The 27,702-nt window shown below is 41.0% G+C and overlaps 1 protein-coding gene across 1 annotated transcript in view; it reads right to left on the minus strand.

Annotated features, from left to right (window-relative positions):
- The window catches only part of LOC109928131 (actin-binding LIM protein 1), a 233,631-nt gene that overhangs the window by 199,456 nt on the left and 6,473 nt on the right, over positions 1–27,702 (minus strand). Inside the window, exon 2 of the mRNA XM_048609205.1 lies at positions 14,872–15,006. Coding sequence (XP_048465162.1) covers positions 14,872–15,006 — 135 coding nt within the window. The remainder of the gene's footprint in view (positions 1–14,871; positions 15,007–27,702) is intronic.

The raw sequence follows: 27,702 nt of genomic DNA on the forward strand, positions 1-27,702 counted from the left end.
CCTTCTTCAGAAAATTTTCTGATGAAGGGTCTAGGCCCGAAACGTCAGCCTTCCTGCTCCTACGATGCTACTTGGCCTGCTGTGTTCATCCAGCTCTGCACTTTGTTGTCCCAGATTTTCCAGCATCTGCAGAAGACTTCATCATAATATTTACCATTTAAATACCCCATATGCAGGTAGGGGTCTTATTTAAATTTAAGTCTGACTTTGGGAAACCCAGCATGGAAATGAAGATGGGAAATGAGGGATCAAGCAATTAAGTGATTTCCTGTATTCTTTGTGGACGAGCAGTGCTTCTCCATCCCATATCACTCATGGCTTCTCTTTGCTGTCGAAAACAGCAGATCGTACCCTCCAACATCTGCCAGCTGACCTAGTGCCTTCTCTGACTTCCACCAAATTTAGACCTTGCATAGTTCCTCCGAAAACCACTTCTACCCCATGAACTTTGCTGACTTCCCCTTCCCTTCAATCCCCTCATTGTACTAATTGCCAGGAATTATTCCAAACAGTCCCTTATTGTTGCCAGCTATCACAGGCCTTCCCATTGAGCCAGGAACCGGCCTTCAATCTGGCTGAGCAACAGAACTTAAAGATGACAATCAGGTCCAGACATTACCTCCAGTTGGACTAATGCAAGCCTGGGATTAAAAGGATCCCTCACCACACCAACAAAAAACACACTTGCTCCTTGTAAATATTTGGCTTATGATTCAGCCTTGAACGGGAGATAAAGTAAAACCTCAACTCACATTACAAATGATGCAATGTAAAGCTGGAACAACTTGATACATTGTTCCTTTCTCAGACGATTGTTAGTCATGTCCCAATATTTACAATATCGACAACGGAAGCAATGGCAAACATTTTCCTAAGCACAGATAAATAATTTATCCATGTCATAAGTATCTCTTGAAGAGTTTATTTTGCAAATACATATAAGCTGAACACTGGCTGTGCTCAGCATTCTTTTGATACAGAAATGCAGTCCTCCAGGAAAAGAGGCAAGGTCAACAGCTCACTTTGCAAAGTTTACATGTACAAGAATAAATATTGCTTTATATCTCCCAAGCATGTGATTTCCTAAAGGTGGGCAATCAAGAAACAGAGCTGCTGAAGTTATGAATTATGATCTTACTTAGAGGAACCCCCTTCATCCAAATTTTCCATTTTTAAAATTAATACTTTGAAAAGCAATTAAAAGTTTCAGGCTTTGAGTTGAAATACTAGAATGATGCTGATATCTCCTTGCACTAAGAGTTGCGATTTAGTCCAATTCATTTCTTTATCCACAGATGTTCAGCAGAGATGGAAGAAACTTTCAAACTAGCCAGAGATCAATAATGCCCTTTATTCTTTCTTACCTTGTATGGATTCACAAGGACATCATGTCCTTTTAATCTGTGCTGTGTGATATAGATGAAGAAGCCAAATACGCGGCATTTCTTTAAACAGAGACCCAATTGCCGTCACTGTATTTATCAGATATTTCGCATGCTCTTTGAAAGACATCAGTTTTTCAAATGATCACTTCTACTTCTATTTGATTCGCCGGTGCATAATTCAAAACAGATCCACAGCCAATATAACAAGGCAGTGATTAGTGTTAATTCATTCAATCCAGTGATAAACCAATCAACAACCTCTCCACCTCTTATTGTCGATCATTGATCTTTATGCGTCAATTTATTTCTGATCATGGTGACAGCCATGCGAGTGATCACATCCCCAGTGACAAGTTAAAAAGCGCATTGTTCAAGCCCCATTCAGGACAGTTCAGGCCTCTAACTGTTGGCTTCCATCCAGTTTGGGTTGTGAGGGCCCATGAAACCATTCTGCTCTATACACTATTGACTGATATTAGAAAGAGCCTTATGGCTTTATGGTCATAGCCTGTCAAACTGCTGATCAGTGTGCAGAACCTTACACTATCTTGCATTTTGGTGTCAAAGTGTCAAGAACTTCATTCAGGAGGCCATTTGCGAGGAAGCTTAGGTCTAAGTAATTGTCAAATGGATACTTTACATAAGTTTGACACAATGAAATATGAAAGAAATAATTACTCAACTTGATTACTGAGATAAACTCTTCCAAATTAATGGTAAAGAGCTTTGTTCTAAGTCACGTAATAAAAACAAATCATGTAACTGCTGTTGAGACAAATTTTGCCAAAGCTTTTTATCCTGTGTTTATCAGGAGAATTCGCAAGAAACACTAACCTAAAGGGAAAACAACACATATTGTAGGAGAGAGTACTAAATGGTAATGGTGTTGTCATTGGGAATGCACCATTTAATAATCATGTGTAAAATGGAATACACTGTCATTGGGAAAGCTTCAGGCAGGTTTTCAGGAAAAACTGGAAAAAGAGGATAAATAGTTGATTCAAAGGATAATATTAGGATATAAACAGGTTAGTGAATCGAGTTTTAGATTGCTCTAAGAACACACAGAAACACAAAGAATGAAACAACCTCTCCTAAGGTGTAAACGGCTTTGGATTCACGGACACAAATTTACGTAAAAATTCCATTAGCTGCCAGGTGGATTTGTACACTTTTCCAAACATTGCCTTTAAACATGATATGTTAAAGACCTTACTTCTCAAAATAAATATGAAAATGAAATTCAGGTTAATTTCACACTAAAAAGTGTGGCCCCATTCACATCAAGACGGTCCTCCAGGACACTGGGAGAATGATCTGAGATTGATGAATGTAAAGGGTTAGTGACACAAAAACAGAAATTTCTGGTGAAACTTGACAGGTCTGGCAGTATCGGCGGGAAGAAAGCAGAGTTAATGTTTTGAGTTTTGCCCACTCACTTAGTCTATGAATATCTCTTTGTAATGTCATGCTATTATCTGTACAGACATTAATGCAGCCTAAATTTGCGTCATCAGCAAATTTTGATACATAATGTCAATAATGGAGGTCCTAACACAGATCCCTGTGGGACACCATTTGCCACGTCCTGCCAATTTGAGTACCTATTATCCCAACTCTGTCACCTGTCACTCAACCAATTTCCCAACCATGTCAGTAATTTGCCCTTAATTCCATGGGCTTCTACCTTAGTTAGCAGTCTCTTATATGGAACCTTAACAAATGCATTCTGGAAATCCATATAAACATCTGTAGACATTCCCATGTCCACTACCTTAGTCATCTCTTCAAAAAATTTCAATGAGGCTTGTCAGGTATGACCTAGCTACCTTTGACATGAATCCATTCTAACTCTCCCTAATTAAATGAAAATGTTCAAGGTTAATCCATCCTTGATTATAAACTTCAACAATTGCCCCACCATAGATAACACAGTGTGGAGCTGGAGGAACACAGCAGGCCACGCAGCATCAGAGGAGCAGAAAAGGGTTTCCCCTAAAAAAGGGTCCCGACCATCTGCTGATCATCTGCTTCCCCTTCATGTAAACTATAATATTTCTTCTTATTAATTTTGACGTCCCTGGCAAGTTTCTTTTCATAATCCCTTTTAGTAGCTCGTGAGCTGCTTTATGCCCCTTTGCTAGTCTTTATAACTTTCCCATTGGCAGGATCCATGCTGGTTGTGCATTTTTGAAAAGCATTTCTTTCAGTGTATATTGTCCCTTATCTCTTTAGTTGTCCATGGCTGTTTTTTCTCATGAAGTGAAGATTTTCTCTCTGTGGTGTAATTGGTTTTGTATTGTGGTAAATGTTTCTTTAAACATTCTCCAACGTTCTTCAGTGGTTTTACCCTGTAGCAGATTTTCCCAGTTTATAAATCCAGCTCAGTACTCATTATTAAATCCAATATTGCTTGTCCCCTTGTTGCATCCAGGACAGATTGCTGTAGGAAACTATCCCAGACACCCCAGAAATTCACTATCTTTCTGACCGGTGCCTGCCTGTCCTTCCCAATCTCTGCTAAAAATAAAAGCTGCTATTCATGTTATTCTGGCTTTGCTGCACACTCATCTAATTTCTGCATTTACACAGTCTAGCACTTCAGAGTGGCTACCAGGGGTTCTGTACACAATACATGTTACAGTTTTAGATCTTTACTGTTCCTCAGTTCCACCCATACAGTCTCCATTGAATGCTTTCTCCTCATTAGATCTTCCCTCACCATTTAAGTAATTTTGCTTCTAATCAGTAAGGGTGCTCCACCTCTTCCACCATGTTCCCTGTCCATCCCGTAAACCTTATAACTTGGTGTATTTACTTCCCAGTCCCGACTATCCTGCAGCCATATCTCAGCAATGGCTATATCATTGTCTCCCAGTGTATTCCTTACACTGTACATTCGTATAAAGAACTCTTAATTCAGCCATACACTGTAACCTGTCCCTTAGCACTGATGCTTTATTGATCCTGTTTATTATTTCTCTCTTCTGGTTTAATCAATACACTTCTTATAGTTTTGCCATGAACTGCCATTTATGAAGTCGGATTCCTGACTTCTTTTTAACCCTGTTTGAGATAGTAGGAACTACTGATGCTGGAGAATCTGAGATAACAAGGTGTAGAGCTGGATGAACACAGCAGGCCAAGCAGTGTCAGAGAAGCAGGAAAGCTGACGATTCAGGTCGAGACCCTTCTGAAGTTCCCATTATCTGTGGAATTTGTTCTGCTGTCGAAGTGTAACACAGGTTTCCGTTTACTTGGAGATCTCTGCTGGGATAATTGGCACCTATGCTAGTACAGAGTAATCTCCAGGTAATCTTCATGCTTTGACTGCGACAGAGCAGACAGCTTCTGTCCTGTGACAACTTCCAGGTGCTTAGCTCATTTGCATTTTAAGTTTCTTAAAGGGTCTTCTGAAGAAGGGTCCAGACCCGAAACGTCAGCTTTCCTGCTCCTCTGATGCTGCTTGGCCTGCTGTGTTCATCCAGCTCTACACTTTGTGATCTCTCTTTTTTTAAACCCTGTCATTATAGTTGATATTAAAACTGTATTGACTTCCTTGAGCATTCTCCCCCATTTATTTGATTAAAGTCCTTGTGATACACCATTTAGCTTTTCAGCTAGGACAGATCCCAGATCAGTTCAGGTGGAGCCTGTTCCATTGCTACAGTTCCTTCCTTTCATCAGTAAACTAATTAGATTCAAATCAGAGGCTAATCTCCCCTAAATGTACAAGGGGAAGACTGTAAGTAGATCAGTGAAATTATTTCAAGGACATCAACCTTCAGCTAGAAAATCATAATAACATTACAAGTTAATGTAAGCACACAGGATTCTATATATTGTATAGAAATGTGACTGAATTGTTTAACAGCCAACCAGGAAAATCATCAGAATCTTTTTATGTCTTGCTGTGGTAAACTAACCTTGTTAGTTTCAAGATGACTTGTGATGAGCAAGGAGTGGCAATATTTGTTCTTGGGTTACAGATGACATTAGAAAGGCAAAAGTTATTGCTTATATCTGAGCTGTTTTGATATCACAAGGAGTAAGTGAAAATTTCTTAAAGGGGTAAATGGTATCTTGCTGGAGCGGTGAAAGACGTTGTAGCTATAGAAACACAGGAACAGGAGACAGTCATTCAGACCATTAGGCTTGATCTGCCATTTAACATGATTAGGGCTGATCGAATATTTCAATGTATTTTACTCAGATTATCCACATACCCCTTTATGTCATTGATAATCAGAAATCTATCAACCTCTACAGATACTCAAAGGTCGAGCTTCCACATCCCTCTTGGATGGAGAATTCCTAAGAATCATAACCATCTGTGTGAAAAGATTTCGCTTCCTCTTGGTCCTAATTGACATTTCCTTTATCTTTTAAATCGTGCCCCTTGGTTCTAGACTCCCCAACCAGGAGAAACATCTAACCTGTATCTGCACTAACTATCCCTTTAAGTATTTCGTAGGGGTCAATGAGATCACTTCTTATTCTTTAAAACACGAGAGAATACAGGCCCAGTTTGCCCAATCTTCATTGGACAGTGCTGCCATCCCAGGAACAAATCTGGTTATCCTTTAGTTGCATTCCCTCTATCTCAACAATATCTTCCCTTAGGTAAACAGACCAAAACTGCACACAGTACTCCAGGTCTAACTAGGCTTCGACACCACTGAAGTAAGCCTTCACTATTCCTGTACGCAAATCCTCTTGCAATAAAGGCTAACATTCCATTCACTTTCTGCATAAATTGCTGCACCTCCTTCAGTGACTTCTTGACAAGGACCTCCAGGTCCATTTGCACATCTACACTTTTCAAGTTTCAGCCCCATCAATTTCTCAAGTTCAACCTTTCTAATTTCTTCAACTCCTTATTCTTCCTACTCACTTAGATCTCTAATTCTGGAAAAATTCTTGTATCTTCCTCCGCGAAAACAAACAAAGTAGTTATTTACCTCACATTTTCTATTGCCCATTATAAATTCTCCTGACTCTTTCTGTAATGGTCCCACATTCATCTTGGTCAAATGTTTCCTTTTTACATACCTATTGGAATTTTTAACAGTCCTTTTTTTTTGCTATTTGCATTCATATTCTATTCTTCCTTTCCTATTAGCTTCTTGATTCTCCTTACTATATTCTAAAATCTTCAAAATCCATTGATTTATTACAATTCTGGCAAGTTTATTATTTTTCTTTTAATCTTATCCAATCCTGAGCTTCCTTGGTCAGCCACAGTTACTTTTTTAACCTCATTTTGAATGTTTGCATCTTGCAGTAGAGTTGCTGTAAGCCATGTAACATTTCTTTAAAGGCTGTCCATTGCCTTTGTATAGTCATGACTTTTACCGTATTTTCACAATTCAGCTTAGCCAATTTGTGTCTCATGTTTTCATAATGATCCTTATTCAAATTTAACCCTCTTGACTTTGAGTGAACTACTATGCACGCATCCCCGGAACATCTGGACAATAAGGACACCTACGTCAAACTCCTGCTCCGCCTTCAACACCATTATCCCCTCCAGACTGATCTCAAAACTCTGAAACCCAGATCTCGGCTCTGCCCTCTGCAACTGGATTCTCAACTTCCTCAACCTCCTCACCCATAGACCACAAGCAGTGAAAATAGACAACAGCACCTCCTCCACGATAACACTCATGTCACAGAGGGACAGATACACTGATGTCAAAAGAAAATACTTGTAATTAAATCCATAAAGATTGGTCACAACAAAACATTTAAAATTATCAGAAATTAAGAAAAATGGAGAAATTCTTAACCCAACTCAAAATGTGTTTTTGCAAAAAAGACTAAGCTCGTTTTCGTTAAAGTGAAATTTGTTGGCAATGTTGTCTTTCTCCCATTTTATGAACATTTCTATTTTAATGTCATTTTTTCTCATAAGATCATGATTTACTTTAAATGGGGAGAAAATAATATGCAGCCTAGCACCCTTGTATTATTCATGTAAATTAAATTTCACTGTAATGCAATCTCATGTTAACTGTAGGCTTCATCATACTATATATATACACTCATGGTCCTGACTGTCTTGCTGCAGGCAGTTACAACACAAGATGAAACTTTTATGTGGCATCACTCTTGCAACAACATGCTGAAGCAGGATATTACAAAAGAGTTATCCACTTTGGTGGTCAATATCTAACAGTAAAACAACATCTGACACTCATCTGTACCATGCATTTTCGTGCAATCTACCATAATCCACATCATTTGCAAGACTTAGTCCCTGTGGTATCTATGACTGCTAGAATTGTAAACGTTCTCTTCGCTTATTTCATCACTTTGTTCCAGTTTAAAGGGCAGACCTGTGGCTTTCAACTGACTGCTGGTTTGGCTTTAATTTTCTGAGTCTAGATGTCTTTCAAGTTCAGATGCTAATTTTATGTTCCAATGAATTTAAACTTCAAATGGGTTTGGTGTTCAAGTAATACCATACAAAATATAATTTTAAAACAAGCCTTTTAAATAAGTTTTTAATGGTTATTTATTAAAATTGCCCCATAGGTATCTAATTATACTTGAGTATAAATTATACAAGGAGGCATGAAAAATATACTCAAAATCTCACATTCAAGATTAACTACATTACCCTTCTTCAGGACAATACCCGAAACATTGACTTCTCCTTTCCTCCATATGCTGCCTGGCTGGCTCTGTTCCTCCAGCCTCCTTTGTCTACCTTGGGTTCCAGCATCTGCAGTTTTTTTTGTCTCTAACCAACTACATTGTTGGTCAGGATACTGTGTTGCTGAGAATTCAGGGACAATGTTATGAATCCTTAACCCAATCCCTAACCAACACAGTCAGTGTAAACGCACAATGCTGACCTTGGAGCACGGTCAGTTTTGGGCACAGGGACAAGACTGGGCAAAGACTTGGATGATCAAGCTTAAAAGAATTGTGTGCAAGTTCACCCACACTTAGAATTGTGTCAGCATTTGTGCTACATTGTATCATTCGATTTTGTCGAGAGTAAGTGGTTTTGCAGGCGTAAATCATGCAGAAATTCCAGGGCAGCAAGTTCTGCATCTGTGAAACACTAGGAATAAAAATTTGCTGGGGATTTGAAATGGTCACAAAAATGCATTCACTTTGGTACAAAACCAATGTTGGTTTCTTACACATACATTTTGCTTGCTTTATTAAGATTTCAATCCTTTTAGCAAAATCCTTTGGCTGGCAGTTAATTTGGTCAGAGTTACTGATTTATGATCTTGGTGATGGCTGTGCGCATAGTACTAGAATCCACATATCACTGGTCTATAATTTAACTACAAAAAATGTACAGAAAGGAATCAAATGCTCAGATCATTCTGCTAAGTTGAACATTATGCATCATTAAGTCAAAAGACTGCAATGTCCTGTCCTGCAGTGGAGTGGAAAACCAAATAAGACACAAATGCTGCAGTTAAGGTCACTGCTGGAACTACACAGGAAATGCAAGCACTTTGTCTAACTGAAAATACGAGTAAAGTTTCTTCTAGCCTGGCAACACTTGGCATTTTAATATTGCCTCACAATCGTAAGTCACACGATTTAAAAGACAAAAGTCTTTTCCCCTTGTTGCTTTCTGATGTCAATTATTTTAGATTATAAGTGGAATAAATTGTTATGCATTGTATCAATTTTTCAACTACTCCAGCCAGTTTATCAATGGGCCATTCAACCTACTCTTAAATTTATTGGTCGTTTGACCTAGTTGTCTTGAGCAACTGTCTAAAGCAGTTTATGTTACTTAGGGGCTTAATGCTTGTTGAAGAATCTTGTATCAACTGGGGCTCAGCTGATAATACTTACTTTAAGTTGCCTAGATTCTGGATCAAGTTCCATTCCAAGGCTCAAGCATAAAAAAAAATCAAAACTAACACACCAGTGCAATACTATCCTTGTACAGTCAGAGATGTTGTCTTTGGGTTAAGGTGTTAAATCGACACTCTGTCTAGCAAGTCAGAGGATGCGAAAGTTACAGGTGGGTTTTGAAGAGGAGCAAGGGAATTATCCCTAGTGTGCTGGCCAATATTTATCCCTCAATTAGCATTACAAAAAGAGCAGATTATGGTCATTATCACATTGCTTTTTTGCAGGAGTTTGCTGTGAATAAATTAGCTGTTGCATTAGTCACAGCACAATACTAGACTGTACAGTTAAGTTAAAAGTGCATTGCGAAGCACATTGAGATGTCTCACTGCAAAATGTGTTTGCAATGCAACAATATATAATTTTAAAACTTTGCCATAATATCAAAGAGAACAAGAGGTGCTCTGCCAATCTCATATGCAGCACAATTGCCCGGAACCCTATTATAAACCACTCTAACCTTGTTCTTAGGTTTACCCTCAATTCAACACCCATAATACGTGAACATCCTGTATAGCATTTCAGGTGCCGGCATCTCACACGTAAAATTATGAAGCTCAATGCCCAGTGGATCTGATTCAGATTTCATGGCATGTATCGAGAAGAATTTCTACCCATAAGACTATTTATCAGAGCTTTCATGCTTTTAGTTGGACTTCTTTGCAGATAAGTTTAGACAGGTAATTATTTCTGTGTCAGCATATAGCATAGAAGAGGGACTTTAGGCATAATAACAAAGCACTTAAGAATTCTAAAAGAATAATAAATGAAATTCTACTAACAATTTTGTAAAGCAAAGATGTTTATGACAGATAGCTGTTAAACAAATGGCTTAGCTTGATGATGTTATTTGTTGGTTTGAATTTGCACAGTCCTTCCCTTATCTTGTTAAATGCTTTATGCTCTAATCAGCTGCTAGCTTGTAGGTGGACCTTTGTATTTTCTTTGTTCAGTTTACTTCAGCCACCAGTTTCCACATCAATGCTCTGCCTAGTGGTGTGGGTAGCTCTAAAGTTAGCTAGATGTCTGTCTTAATTACTGCATTCTGGATAACAAAACATACGGAGGAAGTATTGCCCTCAAAGTGGTTATTGCACAGATTCATATTAATTCTAGGGCCTGCTTTGTATTCCCTTAAAAAACAGAAGAATAAGAGGTGTTGTGACTGTAATGAGGTCAGCCAGCTGGACATCGTAGAATATGAGTTCCAGGACCAGACTGTTAATCTGGTCCAATCAGGGAGGCCTTGCCGACAGATAAAGGGAATGTCACAGATACTGAAACTGATAGCCGAATCCAAATGGGGCAGTATTAGAGTCAAGGACTGGTCACATGTAAGTCAAGGGTGACTTGGTGATGGGTTACTAGCCTCTGTGAAGTTATTTCAAGAGATGGTCTGGTTAAGGTGTTTAAGATGTTAAGATATTTCGCTTGGGCAGACATGGAAAAACTATTTCCTCTGGCAGAAAGCCAGGGAGACATAATAGTAAAATTAGTGTAAGCCATTTTTAGGAGGGGAAAAAAAATGCTGTTTTCACACAAAGGGTTGGAGAAATCTAGAATCTCCCCAGAAAGTCTTGCTACTCTCATGGCAGAGGTTGGGATAGATTCCTGTAGGCAAGAAACCATCAAAGAATACGATAAACAAAAACAAAGATGCTGGAAAAGCCCAGCAGGTTGGGCAGCATCTGAAGAAAAAAAATCAGATTTAATGTTTCAGGTCCAGTGATCCTTCCGCAGAGCTAGTTCTGAGGAAGGGTCACTGGACCTGAAACATTAAATCTGATTTTTTTTCTTCACAGACGCTGCCAGACCTGCTGGGCTTTTCCAGCATCTTTGTTTTTGTTCCTGATTTACAGCATCCGCTGTTCTTTCGGCTTTTATGAAAGAATACGATAAGATTGGCACATGTAGTGGAGGTTCAGATTAATTGATTGATGTAACATGCTTGAGGAGTTGAACGGCATACTCTTGTTCCTATGTTTCTACAAATTTTTCTTTGAGATGTTGTGCCATCGGTGTGATATTTCCATTGCCTTTGTAATTGTATCCATAACAATCCACAGGCAGTCAAATATTCATGTCTTGGTTTCTTTTGGAATTCCAACAATTCATCTTTCACTTGACTACTCCTTTACATCAGGAACCAGTCATCTAAGCTCAAAGATTTGTCACTGAAAAGACTTATTTTCTGCAGATATAAAGCTAATGAGCTACTGTATCATTGCCAAGATTTACAACTTTGTTTTTAAAACCTGTTTTTTTTCCCTGTCTTTTCTAATTAATGATCTGATTTTTATGCAAGGGTAAAATAGCATAAATCATGGTATAAATGTCCCTTAAAATTTCCTTGTAGAGGTTTCTCTCAATTGTTGGTAAAATGCTACATAACCCATCTAGCAATACAGTGAGCAATTAACAATGCACTATTTCCTTCTAGTTAACTAGTGGCTTCCAATTTGCTTTATCATAGAATCCCTACAGTGTGGAAAAAGGCCATTCAGCCTGCCAAGTCTGCACCGTCCCTCTAAACAGCATCCCACACAGACCTAATCCGCCACCCTATCCCCATAACTCTGCATTTACCATGGCTGACCCATCTAGCCTACACATCCCTGGACCCTAAGGACGATTTAACATGCCAAACCTGTACATCTTTGGACTGCAGGAGAAAACTGGAGCACCTAGTGGGATCCAACACAGACAGGGAGAATATGCAAACTCTACACAGACAGTCGCCCAAGGCTGGAATCAAACCCTGGTCCCAGGTGCTGTGAGGCAGCAACGTTAACCAGTGAGCCACGGTGCTGCCCTTTATGACAGGCAAATTTACAATTTACAAAACAATTACCAGAAAATCTCTCCAGATACTAGAAGAATGAAATAAGATGGAGATCTGTTTTGTGTTCAGAATATTGAAATTTGGCTTCTCTTTATGTAATTGATAATACTGTGAATAAAAGATCCAACCTTTCAATAGTTTAGCCATTCTTCATTGTTATTTATTTTAATTCTCAAAGTGCACTCAAACTTGAAGGCAGGTCCTTAGTCATCTTTCCTACGAAGAATGAAACCTGAGCTTGTTCATTAACCAATGGTGCCAGTCGTTAGTGTTACATCTGTTTTAATTTGAATGTACAGGGCCAATTTTCACCAGAAATTTAGGAATAGGATTAGGTCATTTCGCCCTTTCACACTGTTATGATATTCAATGATATCATGGTTGACCTGTGATCTAGCTCCATTTCCTTTAGCTTCATATAATTTAATGCTATTGATTAACAAAAAAAGAAGTCGATTTCAGATCTGGAATTAACAATTGGTCTAGTATCAATTGATGACTGTGCAAGAGAGAGTTCCAAACCTCTATCACTGTTTGCACTCTTTGGCAAAAGATTGCAGCACAAAGACCAGATGCCTGAAGGTTCATTAAAGGTCTCAGTGACAACTAGTGCTCAAGAAGCAGGCTGGATTGCACTTCAGTGACTATTACTTTAATTAGTGATCCAGTTTATCAGTGAGCAACTAAACAGGATTAAAGAAGTTTGCTGCACATTGCTTTGAAACTATGCTGAGATTTCACTGTTCATTTGCTCGTGGACATTTGGGAAGGACCTTTGAAACCCACCGGGTGTCTCATTGCAAGACTTCTCTAAAACTGTTTAACATTAATTCTGGAAAGTCATCCAAAATGATTAATTGCTACGTGGCAGCTTATAGAAGTCACCAGGAGAAAGGTGGTACTCTGCACAATGAACAGAAGGAGAACCAGAGGGATGGGAAGGACAGATTGGAGCTGTAAGATGGACACTTCCCCACCATCCCATCTTTGCCTTCCACACTTTGGGGACAGGACATTCCTCCTCCTCTGGTCCTCCTCCATTAGGCTACGCCCGAATACTTGTGTTCACTCTCCTTTATTTCCAAAGCAATCCTGCATGTCATCCAGGACAAACCACACCTTCAGCTGATGTGGATATATGGAGCCCGCGTACATTAATGACATGACAAAAGCACCAAAAATAAAAAAAGCACTATAGCTCTCAACCTGCATGTGTCTGTTGCACCAAGAAGATTTGATTTTAAAGCATCAAGAGCTTGAAATTGTGATCAGTAGCACCCATTCTTCGGGTGCCAAATGTGCTATTCAGGATCCAAAACAGCATTGATGCTCTTGTACATCTGCCAAGAATCACACCAAAGGCCAAACAAAGGCATCATTTACCTCCATCTGAAGCAGCTGTTCATCCATTTGTATGTGTAAATACAGAACTTAACACACACTTCCGGTCCCACTGTAACTTTGGTTTGCCCTCAGATAGCCATTGCCAGTCGCAGAAAATTAACATTAAATATGATAAAATGAATATTTAATATATTCATATCTGCACAATTGCCTGATCACCCAACTCCCACTCCACTCCCAACTCTGACATCAAACCACTCAAAACACCACACTCCTTTGTCCCAGCCCTGACCTCCTGGCCCACACGAACATGTACCCCAACTCCCAAGATATCGCTAAAGTTTGCAAGCTTCCAACCCACCGCCCCTAAAGTACACCTGAGGCCTCTGACCTTCCTATCAAGTCTACATCACAAACTCTGTGACCCACCTTCTGCTGTGCAGCTCATGCCCTTGAGAATTGGAGAACTAACCAGTGCAGGGTCCTACTGCAACATCATCCTCATTATGAAGAGATCCAAGACACAAAATCCAGAATTTGTTGAACAATAAAATTTGGCACGAGCTTTTAAAACTGTGCTGGCAAGGTGCCCAGTCATAATCTTCCTGCTTTGCAGAATCAGCAAGACAACATAGTAGTTTAGCAAGGAGCTATCTTCATCAATTTAGTTTTGATACCATAACAGGATGTTAGAAAGGACTCTTAGGGTCAAGGGTAAATAAATATTAAAGGCACCATGTGCAGAGTGGAAAATCTGACTGCGTCCTTGGCACAATTAACATTCCTTTACCTATGATTCCCAGAGCTCCTTCAAAATTCCTGGAATGAGACTGTGGAACGGATGAATAGTTCTTCTAAAATGAACATCAAGCAGATTTCATGCCTCTGCCCCTTATTTCTATTTTCAAACTTCTGCTAAGATAAAATTCAGCAACAGCAAACACTAATACAAGCCAATGTTTTACAGTCCATATAACTGAGAAGTGGCAGTCACCTCGCTGACTGCTGGTTATGATATGAGGTCTCCCTGTTTGAGCAAATTGTGACAGCCTCATTGAAATGATTTTCATACAGGATCTATAACAGTCAGCAACTAGGACTGAACCTGCCCGTTAAAACCAAGGTTCAAACATTGGTTCAAGGTGTCACCCCTTCATTAACTGTGTCGTCCTTTCATCAAAGCAGTCCTCTAAGATGATATCCAACAAATGTTTCACCCAAGTTACGAAGGCACAGGGTGCTATGTTAAAGGCATGTCTAACAAGTATGTCAAGTTTTACTAAGAAAATAAATTATCAAACTGTGAACACACGAGGTACTGTTTACAACAGGTCTTGTTTATCTTGAAACTTTGGAGTTAAACAGAAATAGAAAAATTCAAAAGTCAAAAATTACTCTTGACACTCCTACCTTTGCAAGTGAAGCATTTGAGGTGGAAATGTCTTGATTGGACACGTAGTACTTGTCCTTTACATGGGTCTCCACATTTGAAACAGTGGATGACTGGCTTTTCTGTGGGCTTGTGAGGGTCCTGAGGGTGAGCCACTATAGAGAAGAAGAAAACATGAGTGAAGCAGGCTATCAACTGTTAGAATTCAGTATGTATTTGCATCTTCAACACCGAATGGCTAGAGAGAGGTAGGCAAAAATAAATCCTAAACAAAAACAAAGTTGCTAGAAAAGCCCAGCAGGTCTGGCAGCATCTGTGAAGGAAAAAACAGAGTTAACGTTTCGGGTCCGGTGACCCTTCCTCAGAAATAAATCGTGTATCAGCAACCAGACAGAAATACCTAAATGGTATCACATATTAGGTAAATTATTTTGTATTGAATGCATAGTCGATTCTTTGCACAGTCTTTCAAACCATCGGGGAATTTAGTATGGAGACAATACAAGTTCAAGAAATTGTTCAAATTGAACTACTTTGCATGTAAATCACTATAGCTGGGACCTTATTGTCAAAGCCTGCTTTTTATTTCAGAAACGAGTTCAAATCTAACCTACAAATCTAAAATGACAGAATGATTGAAACAAAAAACTGAAATAAAGACTTCTTTTATTTGTTTCTGGGTGAGGGTGGCAGTGCCAAGATAGTATTTACTATTTATACACAGCTACCATGATAGTCTGTGACTGGTGTACAGACTGAACAAGATCGGACATTCTCTCCCAAGACCTCAGTGAATTTGTTGTTTTTTCACAACAATCTGACAGCTTTCATAATTAGCATGGGCTGAATTTTGTCATTTTTTGCAAAGGGTTTTCTTTGGCGAGTTTCAGGCCGGGCAGTTCACCCTGGTTCATGGTGACTTCTCTCAGGCAATCTTCTCCACAGTTCATTAGTTATGTAACTTGCTTCTTTGAATTGTGTGTCCAGCAGAAGTGGATATGCTCACCTCTGCCAGGACTTTGCATTGTTCTTGCAGCTGGCACCATACTTAAACCCTAGATGTTCATCACCTCAGATGCTACAAGCGTGGCACTGCCCTTCATACTCTGGTGTGAAGTCATTACTAATGAGGATGTGGCCCAGAAAGGGAAGCTGACATCCAGCTATTGTTGACAGGCACCTGGGAGGTGCGGTGGATGGGTTGGTGGGCAGTGCTGTATCCATTGTCCACCAAAAGAGGCCACACCACTGGTCTCAGTCAGCCTTGATGGGCAATAAATGCTACCTAGCCAACAACACCCTCATCTTGTGAATGAATATTAAAAAAAAAAGACAACAGCCCAGGTCAGTATGGCATCCTGAGTGAAACGCAATGCACTGGGGTGCAGGAATAAGATTAATGTTCTTCTGCACACTGCAAGCATAAATGCCACTATCTTCTCTCTGTTTCCTTACCACCACCCTGATCAGAACTCTGCCACTGCACCATGCCGATCTCTCCAAGCCTCACAAACTCCAACTCTCATTACAGTGGGCAGCATGTCTACTCAACAATTCTCACACACAGCTTCCTCCCAAACTACTTACCCTTCCTGCTCTCTGTGCTTTCTACTCACTCAACAGGAGATACCTCACCAGCAGTACTAATTTCTCTTGCATCCACATGATCATACTCCACCCCTCCCTTTGTCTCGTTGAAGGAAAAAAGTTAGCCCCAACTCCCCAACCCCCAACTGATGCCTCCACAGTAACCCGAATGGCAAACCTGTAACCCCTGGACTGGTTGCACCAGACCTACATGACTAACTGTGGCCAACACCCTGGACTGAAATCCGACAAGTCCCTTGACTGTATGTGGTGGTGCCTCCAGACTGAACACTTGGACCCAACGAGGGACTAGCCCCTTTTGACTTTCACACATGGCCACTTGGTTGAAACACATGCCACGTATTTGCCTGGTAAGCTGCTGACACATGTTGTAGGTATGACATTGACACAAAGCAACACATCACCCCCTTGACTGTTCAGTGCTCCCCATCATGACAAGCAGAAACCTTTTCCTATACACTAAAAAGCAACGCAAGGCTGGCAGTCTCCAAACAAGTGCAAAATGACTGCGCACTAAGAAATGAAGCTAAGATCCATAAAATGCACACAGTTGGGATACATGAATTTCAAGTGTGGCATAGTACACAAATTAATCTTACAGAAGCATGTAAATCATGGGTGTCCCTCAGCTCCAAAGTGAAGACCTGAAGGTATGACATGGTGTGAGAGTTGGACTGGGGCTATGTGTGATGGTATGGTGAGGCTGGTGGTTTGATGCTGGCTAGCTTGTTTGAAGGATAGAAGAGGTCAGTAGCTATGGAGTATTTAGGCACGTTATGGTGAAAGCAGAGTTAAAGTCGAGAGAAACAAGTGGTAAGCTCCTACTGCCAAGTTGCCTCTCTGACTTTTAGGAACTGGCACCATCTATTTCTCAGGGAAGGAGATGAGAATTGGGAGCTGCATATGATGGAGACAACTTAGCAAACAGTGAGATGTAAATGCAAATACGGCGATCACTGCTTATTGGCGAGACTTGGAACTCATTATTTCAATCGAAAGGGGATGTTGAGAATTTGATTTTTCCATTTTCGCCATACTTCCCCAACATTCTTGCTATTGCTCAAATGAGCAGAAAATTCCATCCTGTGAAGCTACAAAACTGCCATACATGGAGAAATAATGATAGTCAACAGGTTAATAAAGTAAAACAAGCTGACGTTGTCAATAAAACCAAAAGTGATCAGCACACAGCATGAATGCTGAAAGCTAAGTGGGTGGAAAATACAGAAGGCCAAAAACAAGGTAACATGTGCCAAAAGACATAAGGGAACGGGACCCACATGAAACATGGAAATCTCTCCCTTGTTGATACTCAAGGTACAGATGTCTGATTCCAAGATAAGGGGAGGGAGGATACAATAATCTATAGCAAAAAAATAGCTTTATATAGTGTTAATTTATATCAGTTCACTGATTGTTTTTGCAATTTCAGAAATATTAGTACTTGTCAAGCTGGTCACATTGCATTTTCTCAAATTCTGCATGTCTATATGCATCAAGTTATCTGAATCTGTTTCTTAGTCCTCAACAGAACTTTGTTCTACTTAGACAGTGAAGGGGTTGGAGCACTTGTAGGTGTTTGGGATCCATCCCCACTATGCAAGTAACCCCATCTGTGGAATTTCAGCTTTGAGCCCTGGTCTCAGATCAAAAGAGCACTGTACCAGAATTTATATCCTACCAAAGAACGGCCTTGGAAGTTTCGGAGTCCCCATTTACAATTTCATTTCAATTCTGTCTCCATTTTTTCTGCCCCTCCTTATTTCAATGTTATTGCCAAGGTCACTGAACATTTAATGCAAGAATATATCGCCAGTAACTTAGCATAATCCACCTCAAAATGTTTCTTGTTCAAATTAATTGTTAATAATTTTAAAATCGAAAATTCATCATGTTGCACGGGGATACGAATATCTGCAGAGAACACGACACCCTATGTGTGTTCACATGCACTGAAAGGAATGTTTGGCATTGTTACTTATTCAGAGCTCAGTTGCATATTATTGTGTTTAACCCTGCAGCAAATTTAAACAGAATTATTTGAATCAGTTATCACTGAACCAGATGTAAAGTGGACAAAAAAGACTTATTTAATGCTTTGAGCCAGAGAAATTACCTCTTATAGGTATTTAAAAGTATAGAAAGTATAGAAATATCTGTTGCTCTTAACCAGATAAGAATTGGAAAAGAGAATTACTGTCAGTCCAAACATGGATCAATTGCATTGCATCAAGTTTCCTATTTTGCTGAACCAAGCATGAATTGTCAAAACCAGGCAATTCAATCAGCCATTGCCGAAAATACATCAAGATGGCTATCTGTACTCTGATTCTGCTTCAAAAGAAATTTAATTTGCACCAGTACAGGGCACATTTTCCGATAAAGCATTTTAATCCTAGGATAGATCTGAAGATAAAACCAACTGTAAAACTGATTCGCTGTTAGATTTCTAAAATGTAGTGCTGCAGTAAGATTTCCATGTAGTGTGGCATCTAGTTTTTCAGTTGCCTCTCCAGATTGTATTTCATCGTACGGCGAAGAAAATTCAGATTGTTAATTGCATTTTATGATGCACTCCGCTCATCTCATTCATTTCTTAAACTGACATGTTATTTTTAGAATATTCTAGGAGCAGGTTCCCGAGAGGCAGACCAGTTAAACATCACACAGCAGATGATTAACTTCAGCTAAGAACATGGGTTTCCAGAATGAACCTACAAAATGTATCATTTTGCACGAGAGATAGTAGGAACTGCAGATGCTGGGAAATCTGAGATAACAAGGTGTAGAGCTGGATGAACACAGCAGGCCAAGCAGCATCATAGGAGCAGAAAGGCTGACGTTTCAGGCCGAGACCCTTCATCAGAAATGGGGGAGGGGTAGGGGGTTCTGAAATAAATAGGGAGAGAGGGGGAGGCGGATAGAAGATGGATAGAGGAGAAGACAGGTGGAGAGGAAACAGACAGGTCGAAGAGGCGGGGATGGAGCCAGTAAAGGTGAGTGTAGGTGGGGAGGTAGGGAGGAGATAGGTCAGTCCAGGGAGGACGGACAGGTCAAGGGGGCGGGATGAGGTTAGTAGGTAGGAAATGGAGGTGCGGCTTGAGGTGGGAGGAGGGGATAGGCGGGAGGAAGGACAGGTTAGGGAGGCGGGGATGAGCTGGGCTGGTTTTGGGATGCGGTAGGGGGAGGGGAGATTTTGAAGCTTGTGAAATCCACATTGATACCATTGGGCTGCAGGGTTCCCAAGCGGAATAGGAGTTGCTGTTCCTGCAACCTTCGGGTGGCATCGTTGTGGCACTGCAGGAGGCCCAGGATAGACATGTCGTCTGAGCAATGGGAGGGGAAGTTGAAATGGTTCGCGACTGGAAGGTGCAGTTGTTTATTGCGAACCAAGCGTAGGTGTTCCGCAAAGCGGTTCCCAAGCCTCCGCTTGGTTTCCCCAATGTACAGGAGGCCACAATGGGTACAGCGGATGCAGTGTACCGCATTAGCAGATGTGCAGGTGAACATCTGCTTGATGTGGAAAGTCTTCTTGGGGCCTGGGATGGGGGTGAGGGAGGAGGTGTGGGGGCAGGTGTAGCACTTCCTGCGGTTGCAGGGAAAAGTGCCGGGTGTGGTGGAGCTGGAGGGGAGTGTGGAATGGACAAGGGAGTCACGGAGAGAGAGTGGTCTCTCCAGAAAGCAGATAAGGGTGGGGAGGGAAAAATGTCTTTGGTGGGGTCGGATTGCAGATGGCGGAAGTGTCGGAGGATGATGCGTTGGATCCGGAGGTTGGTGGGGTGGTACGTGAGGACGAGGGGGATTCTTTTTTGGCTGTTATTGCGGGGACAGGGTGTGAGGGATGAGATGCGGGAGACACAGTCGAGGGCGCTCTCGATCACTGAGGGGTGCGGGGGGGGGGGAGCGAAGTTGCGGTCCTTGAGAAACGAGGACGAGGACATCTAAGATGTACGGGAGTGGAATGCTTCATCCTGGGAGCAGATGCGGCAGAGACGAAGGAATTGGGAATAGGGGATGGCATTTTTGCAGGAAGGTGGGTGGGAGGAGGTGTATCTCGGTAGCTGTGGGAGTCGGTGGGCTTGAAATGGATATTGGTTTCTAGGTGGTTGCCCGAGATGGAGACAGAGAGGTCCAGGAAGGTGAGAGAGGTGTTAGAGATGGTCCAGGTGAACTTAAGGTTGGGTGGAAGGTGTTGGTGAAGTGGATGAACTGTTCGAGCTCCTCGTGGGAGCACGAGGTGGCGCCGATATAGTCATCAATGTAACGGAGGAAGAGGTGGGGTTTAGGGCCAGTGTAGGTACGGAAGAGGGATTGTTCCACGTAACCTACAAAGAGGCAGGCATAGCTTGGGCCCATGCCGGTATCCATGGCTACCTCCTTTGTCTGTAGGAAGTGGGAGGAATTGAAAGAGAAGAAGTACCACCCCACCAACCTCCGGATCCAACGCATCATCCTCCGACACTTCCGCCATCTGCAATCCGACCCCACCACCAAAGACATCTTTCCCTCCCCACCCTTATCTGCTTTCCGGAGGGACCACTCTCTCCGTGTCTCCCTTGTCCGCTCCACACTCCCCTCCAGCCCCACCACACCCGGCACTTTTCCCTGCAACCGCAGGAAGTGCTACACTTGCCCCCCATACCTCCTCCCTCACCCCCATCCCAGGCCCCAAGAAGACTTTCCACATCAAGCAGATGTTCACCTGCACATCTGCTAATGCGGTATACTGTATCCGCTGTTCCCGTTGTGGCCTCCTCTACATCGGGGAAACCAAGCGGAGGCTTGGGAACCGCTTTACAGAACACCTACGCTCGGTTCGCAATAAACAACTGCACCTCCCAGTAGCGAACCATGTCAACTTCCCCTCCCATTGCTCAGACGACATGTCTATCCTGGGCCTCCTGCAGTGCCACAACGATGCCACCCGAAGGCTGCAGGAACAGCAACTCCTATTCCACTTGGGAACCCTGCAGCCCAATGGTATCAATGTGGATTTCACAAGCTTCAAAATGTCCCCTCCCCCTACCGCATCCCAAAACCAGCCCAGCTTATCCCCGCCTCCCTAACCTGTCCTTCCTCCCACCTATCCCCTCCTCCCACCTCAAGCTGCACCTCCATTTCCTACCGACTAACCTCATCCCACTCCCTGGACTGACCTATCCCCTCCCTGCCTCCCCACCTAACTCACCTTTACTGGCTCCATGCCCGCCTCTTTGACCTGTTTGTTTCCTCTCCACCTATCTTCTCCTCTATCCATCTTCTATCCGCCTCCCCCTCTCTCCCTATTTATTTCAGAACCCCCTTCCCCTCCCCCATTTCTGATGAAGGGTCTAGGCCCGAAACGTCAGCCTTCCTGCTCCTATGATGCTGCTTGGCCTGCTGTGTTCATCCAGCTCTACACCTTGTTATCTCATTTTGCACGCTTGGTTTCCTTGACTGACTTAATGCATCACATGTTGTGTAAATCCCTTCTCATTTACGAATTATATTATCAGAGAAATCTCTTTATGGGAGGTGGGTATTTGGTCTCCCACGACTACACTAGCTCCTCACCAGAGCTATCTATTCTGTTCCCATTGATCTACTATACCAAAGCTAATTATTCCAACTTTCCATTTCTTGCTCTATTTTTTTTTAGACATTTTTCTCCTTTGTATATTCCATAGGTTATTATTTTTTGACGTCTTTGTTAAATGTTATAAAAGGTAGGAAATCACTGCAGTTGAATGCTAATATATGTTCTTACAAGGCCAGCAGGAAGGTCCAAAAACCATCATCCACTGTTAATAGCCACTTATGCAGGGCATGGTGACCTTTGCCTGATGTTCAAATGTGTTCTCTGTACTATGACGGTTTGTTTGGAAAATTTGTTAATTAATTGACTTCAAGGTTGACCTTTGACTCAACAGCCTCTGCTAACCCACAGATGCAAGTCTTTTGTCTGCGTGCCTGAAAGCTGCAACATCAATGTGAGGGCACCCTCAAGTTTCGTAATAACCCAACTGTGATTAAATACGTTACGAAGCTTAAGCAAAGGAGCAAGTCCGGGACAAAATGGGCAAGAGTGGGTGGCAGGGGAAAATGGATGAAAAAGAGGTAGCACTACCCATGTCTAAAAGATACAAAAAGGACCTGACCCACTCCCCTTGGTCCTGGAATCTTTGCTGCATTGAGTGTGCTCATATTACAAAAATAGAAAACATACCTAGAACACGATGTTGAAGTAAATAAAAATAAGTGCCAAGAATAAGAATTTTACAGTTGTATTATTGGAAATGAGTGGTCATAATAAAGAGAATACTTCTCTACATAATAATCACTGCATTTCTAGAGTAGCTACAAGTCAGATTTCAATTTTAGATACTTGTAAATATAATGGCAATGAAAACAATAAAATTTGCATTGTCCTCTTTCCTAATTTAACCAATGTCTAAAGATGTAATACAATGCCAACAGAATTAAATAAAATTTCAAAAGCATTTCCAGTGAGATGCACCTCATACACAGTCCAAGTGCTTTGCATAGTTAAAAATGCAATCACTTCCTCTTCAAAGCTTTTAAACACTACATTATATTGTTCAGTTTATCATGGCAGCATTCAACTTGCCAAAGTCCTGACCAGTGAACGATGTGCTTTCCTGTTGTTGCTTCATTGGCATTCTCGGTCGCAGTGTAATGTGACATTGCTTTGCCCTTGTCTGTTTTATCCATTATCTGAAACATGCACAGCTTGATCTGGCCCTTCCTTCCATACAACCAAAATATTGATTTATTATTCACCGAAGTGTGTGCTTAGGAGAAACTAACTGAAGTGCAAACCATTTTAATTACGGTTTACAGAATGACAGAGAACCCCACGGTTTTTACAAAAAGTAATCTGCAGAAGAATCATTAGCACCTATTGCACTTTTGCATAAATTACTGGCATATTCGCCTATCTTTTGAATTTTTTTTAAATAAATGAGAAGTGAGAATTGGCCTCATGTTTCCCTCACTCTGCATGAGGAGAGGGAAAAGTGAAACAAGTGTTCCACTGTTTCCATTTCACATCCTCCGTTTAAAAACATTACTTCCTCTGCTGCATCCACTTGTGTTTTACTTATCACTCATTGTATGTCCCTGCGCAAATTTAGGATTCCAAATCACATCACTTTTATTGAAAAATATATATAGGAAAACATCTGCTTCCTCGAAAATGAAAAGTTGCACAGGCAAGCAACTAAAGGAAAACAACTTTAGCAACCATCACCACCATAGTACATAAGCTTGGTGATAGATCATCTGAAATAACTAACTTTTGTCAGGCATAGGTACACTTCTCTGTTTGTTCAGGTGAAGGCAAAAGATTACGTGGCACAACTTGAAGGAGATCTTGGATGTCTTATCCTCCCTCATCAAGCTCCACCAATACAGACTATTTATTTATTCCAGGTTCTATTTGTGGGACCTTGATGTGCGCAAATTGGTTGCTGGATCTGCCAAGACAACAAGCAGTGGACCTAAAATGCACTAGAGCAGGGTTACAGAAGATAGTGACAAGAATGCTGCCAGATATGGAGAATTTCAGCTATGAGTGAAGACGAGATGGGTCAGGGCTGTTTTTCCATGGAACAGAAAAGGCTGAAGAATGGCGAGGATTTAATTAAGAAGAACAAAGTTATTAGGGATCTACACAAACTTATGGAGGAACCAATTTCCTTTTGCAGCGAAATCAATATCAATGATCACAGGTCAGAATGAAAAATTAGAGGGGAGTTAAGGAGATTTGTGTTTCAGGCAGTGAGTATCTGGAAATCACTGCTTGAAAGGATGGTCAAGTCAGAGGCTCTCTTGTATGGAGGAAGCTTTTGAATATGCACTTGATGTGCTTAGCCCCAAGGCTACAGATCAACAATTGTGAAGTGGGAATCAGCTGGAGGACTTTTCTTTTGTTCAGGGCAACCACAAGGGGTCAAGTGGCTTCCTTCTGTGTGGTAAATTGTCTGTTTCTGTGTAACTTTACCTGCTGTGAAGAAGTTTGGAACATGACTCCATAATGGAAATACAAGTTACTTCTTTCTATAGTCTAATTTCTGGAATAAATGGCGGTGACACAGGTACATGAGGATACAGATTACTTTGGATGCCTTGCAGCTAGTCTAAAGTTACCAAAAAAGAAAGAAACATTGTGTATGTATTAGTCTTTTTCTGGAGAATTTCATTTTCCTCTATTTTAAGGGCTATTAATAATCAGAACATTGAGAACATCTAGGAGATCACCTGTTGTTCAATGAAACCAATCGAATATCTCAGAGAATTTTATCAAAGTACAGCATATGTTTACTATGTTCTAATTGTCACATAACCTAAGATAGCTGTACAACATATTAGATTTTTCTCTTGACATCATTATTTGTGCTGTAAAAAGTCACTGTTCCCCTTTAAGAAAAATGGAGGCACCCTCAGCTCTTGAACATACAGGAAAAGCCTGAACGTGTTACTTTTATGGAATCAATTTTTTAAAAATTTGTTTCTAAGAGGTGAGCATTGCAGGCTAGACCAGCATTTAGTGCCCATTCTTAACTGAACTTCACAAGTCAGAAGTCACACGACACCAGACTGTAATCCAATTGGTTGTTCGAAATCACGAGCCTGAAGTCACTTCACTTGACAAAACTATTTATCCATGCATATAATGCATTACAAAAATACTTGAGGGCTTCTGAAACTTAGCTATAATAAACTCTAGAAACAAACAGATGCAATAATTTAAAGAAAAAGTTCCCACTACATTGTGTATAACCCAAAATATACTATCTTTTTAACAGGTCAAAGTGTTTCTTGTTCCACACACTCTCCAGACTTGCATTTGTCTCTATTTATTCAGTGTTACTATGTCAACATCCTGTAATTCCTAACAGCACGTGTGTAAGTATCTACCCAACACGGGCTGCAGAGGTTCAAGAATTTAGCTCACAGTCATTGGCCTTGTGAGGGCTATGATGTGAAGGTGAGGCTTTTGGACTGGGGTAGACAAGGTCAGAAGTCACATGACACCAGTTTATAGTCCAACAGGTTTGTTTGAAATCACAACATTGAAGTCACTTCACCTGACGAAGGAGCAGCGCCACTCGTGTTTCATGGCAACCAACTGGTTACAAAGGGGCACTAAACTGTTAACTGGGGGATTAACTGTAACATGAAATAATAGAGCCTTTGATATCTGGCTCAAAAAAACAGAAATGTCTCCAAAATGCTATCTGCAAATGTCAACATTCTATTTTTTTATTGGCTGAACTTTTACCAATTAGTCGTGGTGTCAATTTGAAAATATTTCTAAATTTCTGTCTGTGTTTCAGCTCTATTACATTAGGATGTGAACTTTACTTTAGTCTGAGATACAAAACCTGACTGATCTCCAAGTAACAGAATATCTTCTTGTTGGATTTAGCCTATACAGTTATTAGATCAATTTGCACTAAAGAGATAAGAAACAAATAATGAGTAACCACGTCTCCCATGGACCATTCCTCCAGGGCACCACAGTATTAACATGGGTTGTCCACAATTACTACCACACCAGGTGAAATCATGGAAAAATCCAAAACTACAGCTATCATTTCCCATTATGTTTGAATCATGTAGTGACACAATCTATCACCCAGAAAAATAATATTATGAATGTAAGGAATACATTTAAGACATCAATTTTTCAGAGATACTGCTTCATTGCATTCTCCACAACAGCAGGCAAAGTCTCACTTGCATTGAGCTTTCTAATTTCATTTCCAGTTTGTAGTGATTACAATTCTGCCTCAGGGTTAATGGATGTGTATCTGGGAACTGGTGATAAGTCCTATCAAATAATGTTGAAATAGCCTCAATTACATTTGCACAGAGTGGTGAAGTTGCCAAGGGGGTTGAGCACAGGGCTTCATTAGAGCTCCTTTTAATCTAATCCATTCAGCAGAATATGAGCAAATTTGGGTTGTGTCCCCATTTGACCATGAGATCATAAGATATAGGAGAATTAGCCCATTCAGCCACTGAGTCTACTCTGCCATTCAATCATGGCTGATATGTTTCTCAATCCCATTCTCATGCCTTCTCCCCGTAACCTTTGATTCCCTTACCAATCAAGAACCCATCTCTCTCAGTCTTAAATACACTCAAAGACTTGGCCTCCACAACTTTCTGTGCCAATGAGTTCCACAGATTCACCACGCTCTGGCTGAAGGAATTCCTCCTCATCTCAGTTCTAAAGGGTCATCCCTTCACTCTGAGGCTATAACCCTCAGGACCTAGTCTCTCTGACTAGTGGAAGCATCTTCTCCAAGGCAACTCTATCCAGGCCTTTCAGTATTCTGTAAGTTTCAATGGAGGTACCCTTCAACCTACTAAACTCCATTGAGTACAGGCCCAGAGTCCTCAACCACTCCTCATATGACAAGCCCTTCATCCCCAGGATCATTGTTATAAACCTCCTCCAGACCCCCTCCAATGGGAGCATATCTTTCCTCAGATATGGGTCCAAAACTTCTCACAATATTCCAAATGCAGTCTGACCAGAGCCTTATACAGCCCAAGGAGTATACCTCTCCTCTTGTTTTCTAGCCCTCTTGACACCACATTTAATGTTTTTTTAAAATCTGGAAACAGGATTCTATTGGTAACCATGAATCCATTGTCGATTGTCGGAAAAACATATCTGGTTCACTAATGTCCTTTAAGGAAGGAAACTGCCATCCTTACCTGGTCTGGCCTACATGTGATTCCAGATCCACAGCAATGTGGTTGACTCTTAACTGCCAGTTAGGGATGGGCAATAAATGCTGCCTAGCCAGCGATGCCCTCATCCCATGAATGAATAAAGAAAAAAATTACTCTCTATTGAAGGCAATGGAGTGAAAAATTGATAGGCATTTAAAATTGGAATCTAATCTATATCTATTTGTTTTAGCTGCGCAAAGCACAATATTGAACAATGCACAAATGCATGAAAAAGGGTTTTGAGGATTAAAGCTTGCTAACAGCCTCATTGGCGACTTAAATATCCTTGCATCATTCTTATTAGTACATTCCAATTGGTCTATATTACAACTGTGAACATACAATTCAAATACATGCATAATTGATTGTAGGAACGGAGATAACAACGTGTAGAGCTGGATGAACACAGCAGGGCAAGCAGCAGAGGAGCAGGAAGGCTGACATTTCGAAGGGTCTAGGCCCGAAACGTCAGCCTTCCTGCTCCTCTGATGCTG

Source organism: Rhincodon typus, chromosome 20 (genome assembly GCF_021869965.1).
Source record: "Rhincodon typus isolate 14 chromosome 20, sRhiTyp1.1, whole genome shotgun sequence".
In the NCBI taxonomy this organism is placed as follows: Eukaryota; Metazoa; Chordata; class Chondrichthyes; order Orectolobiformes; family Rhincodontidae; genus Rhincodon; species Rhincodon typus.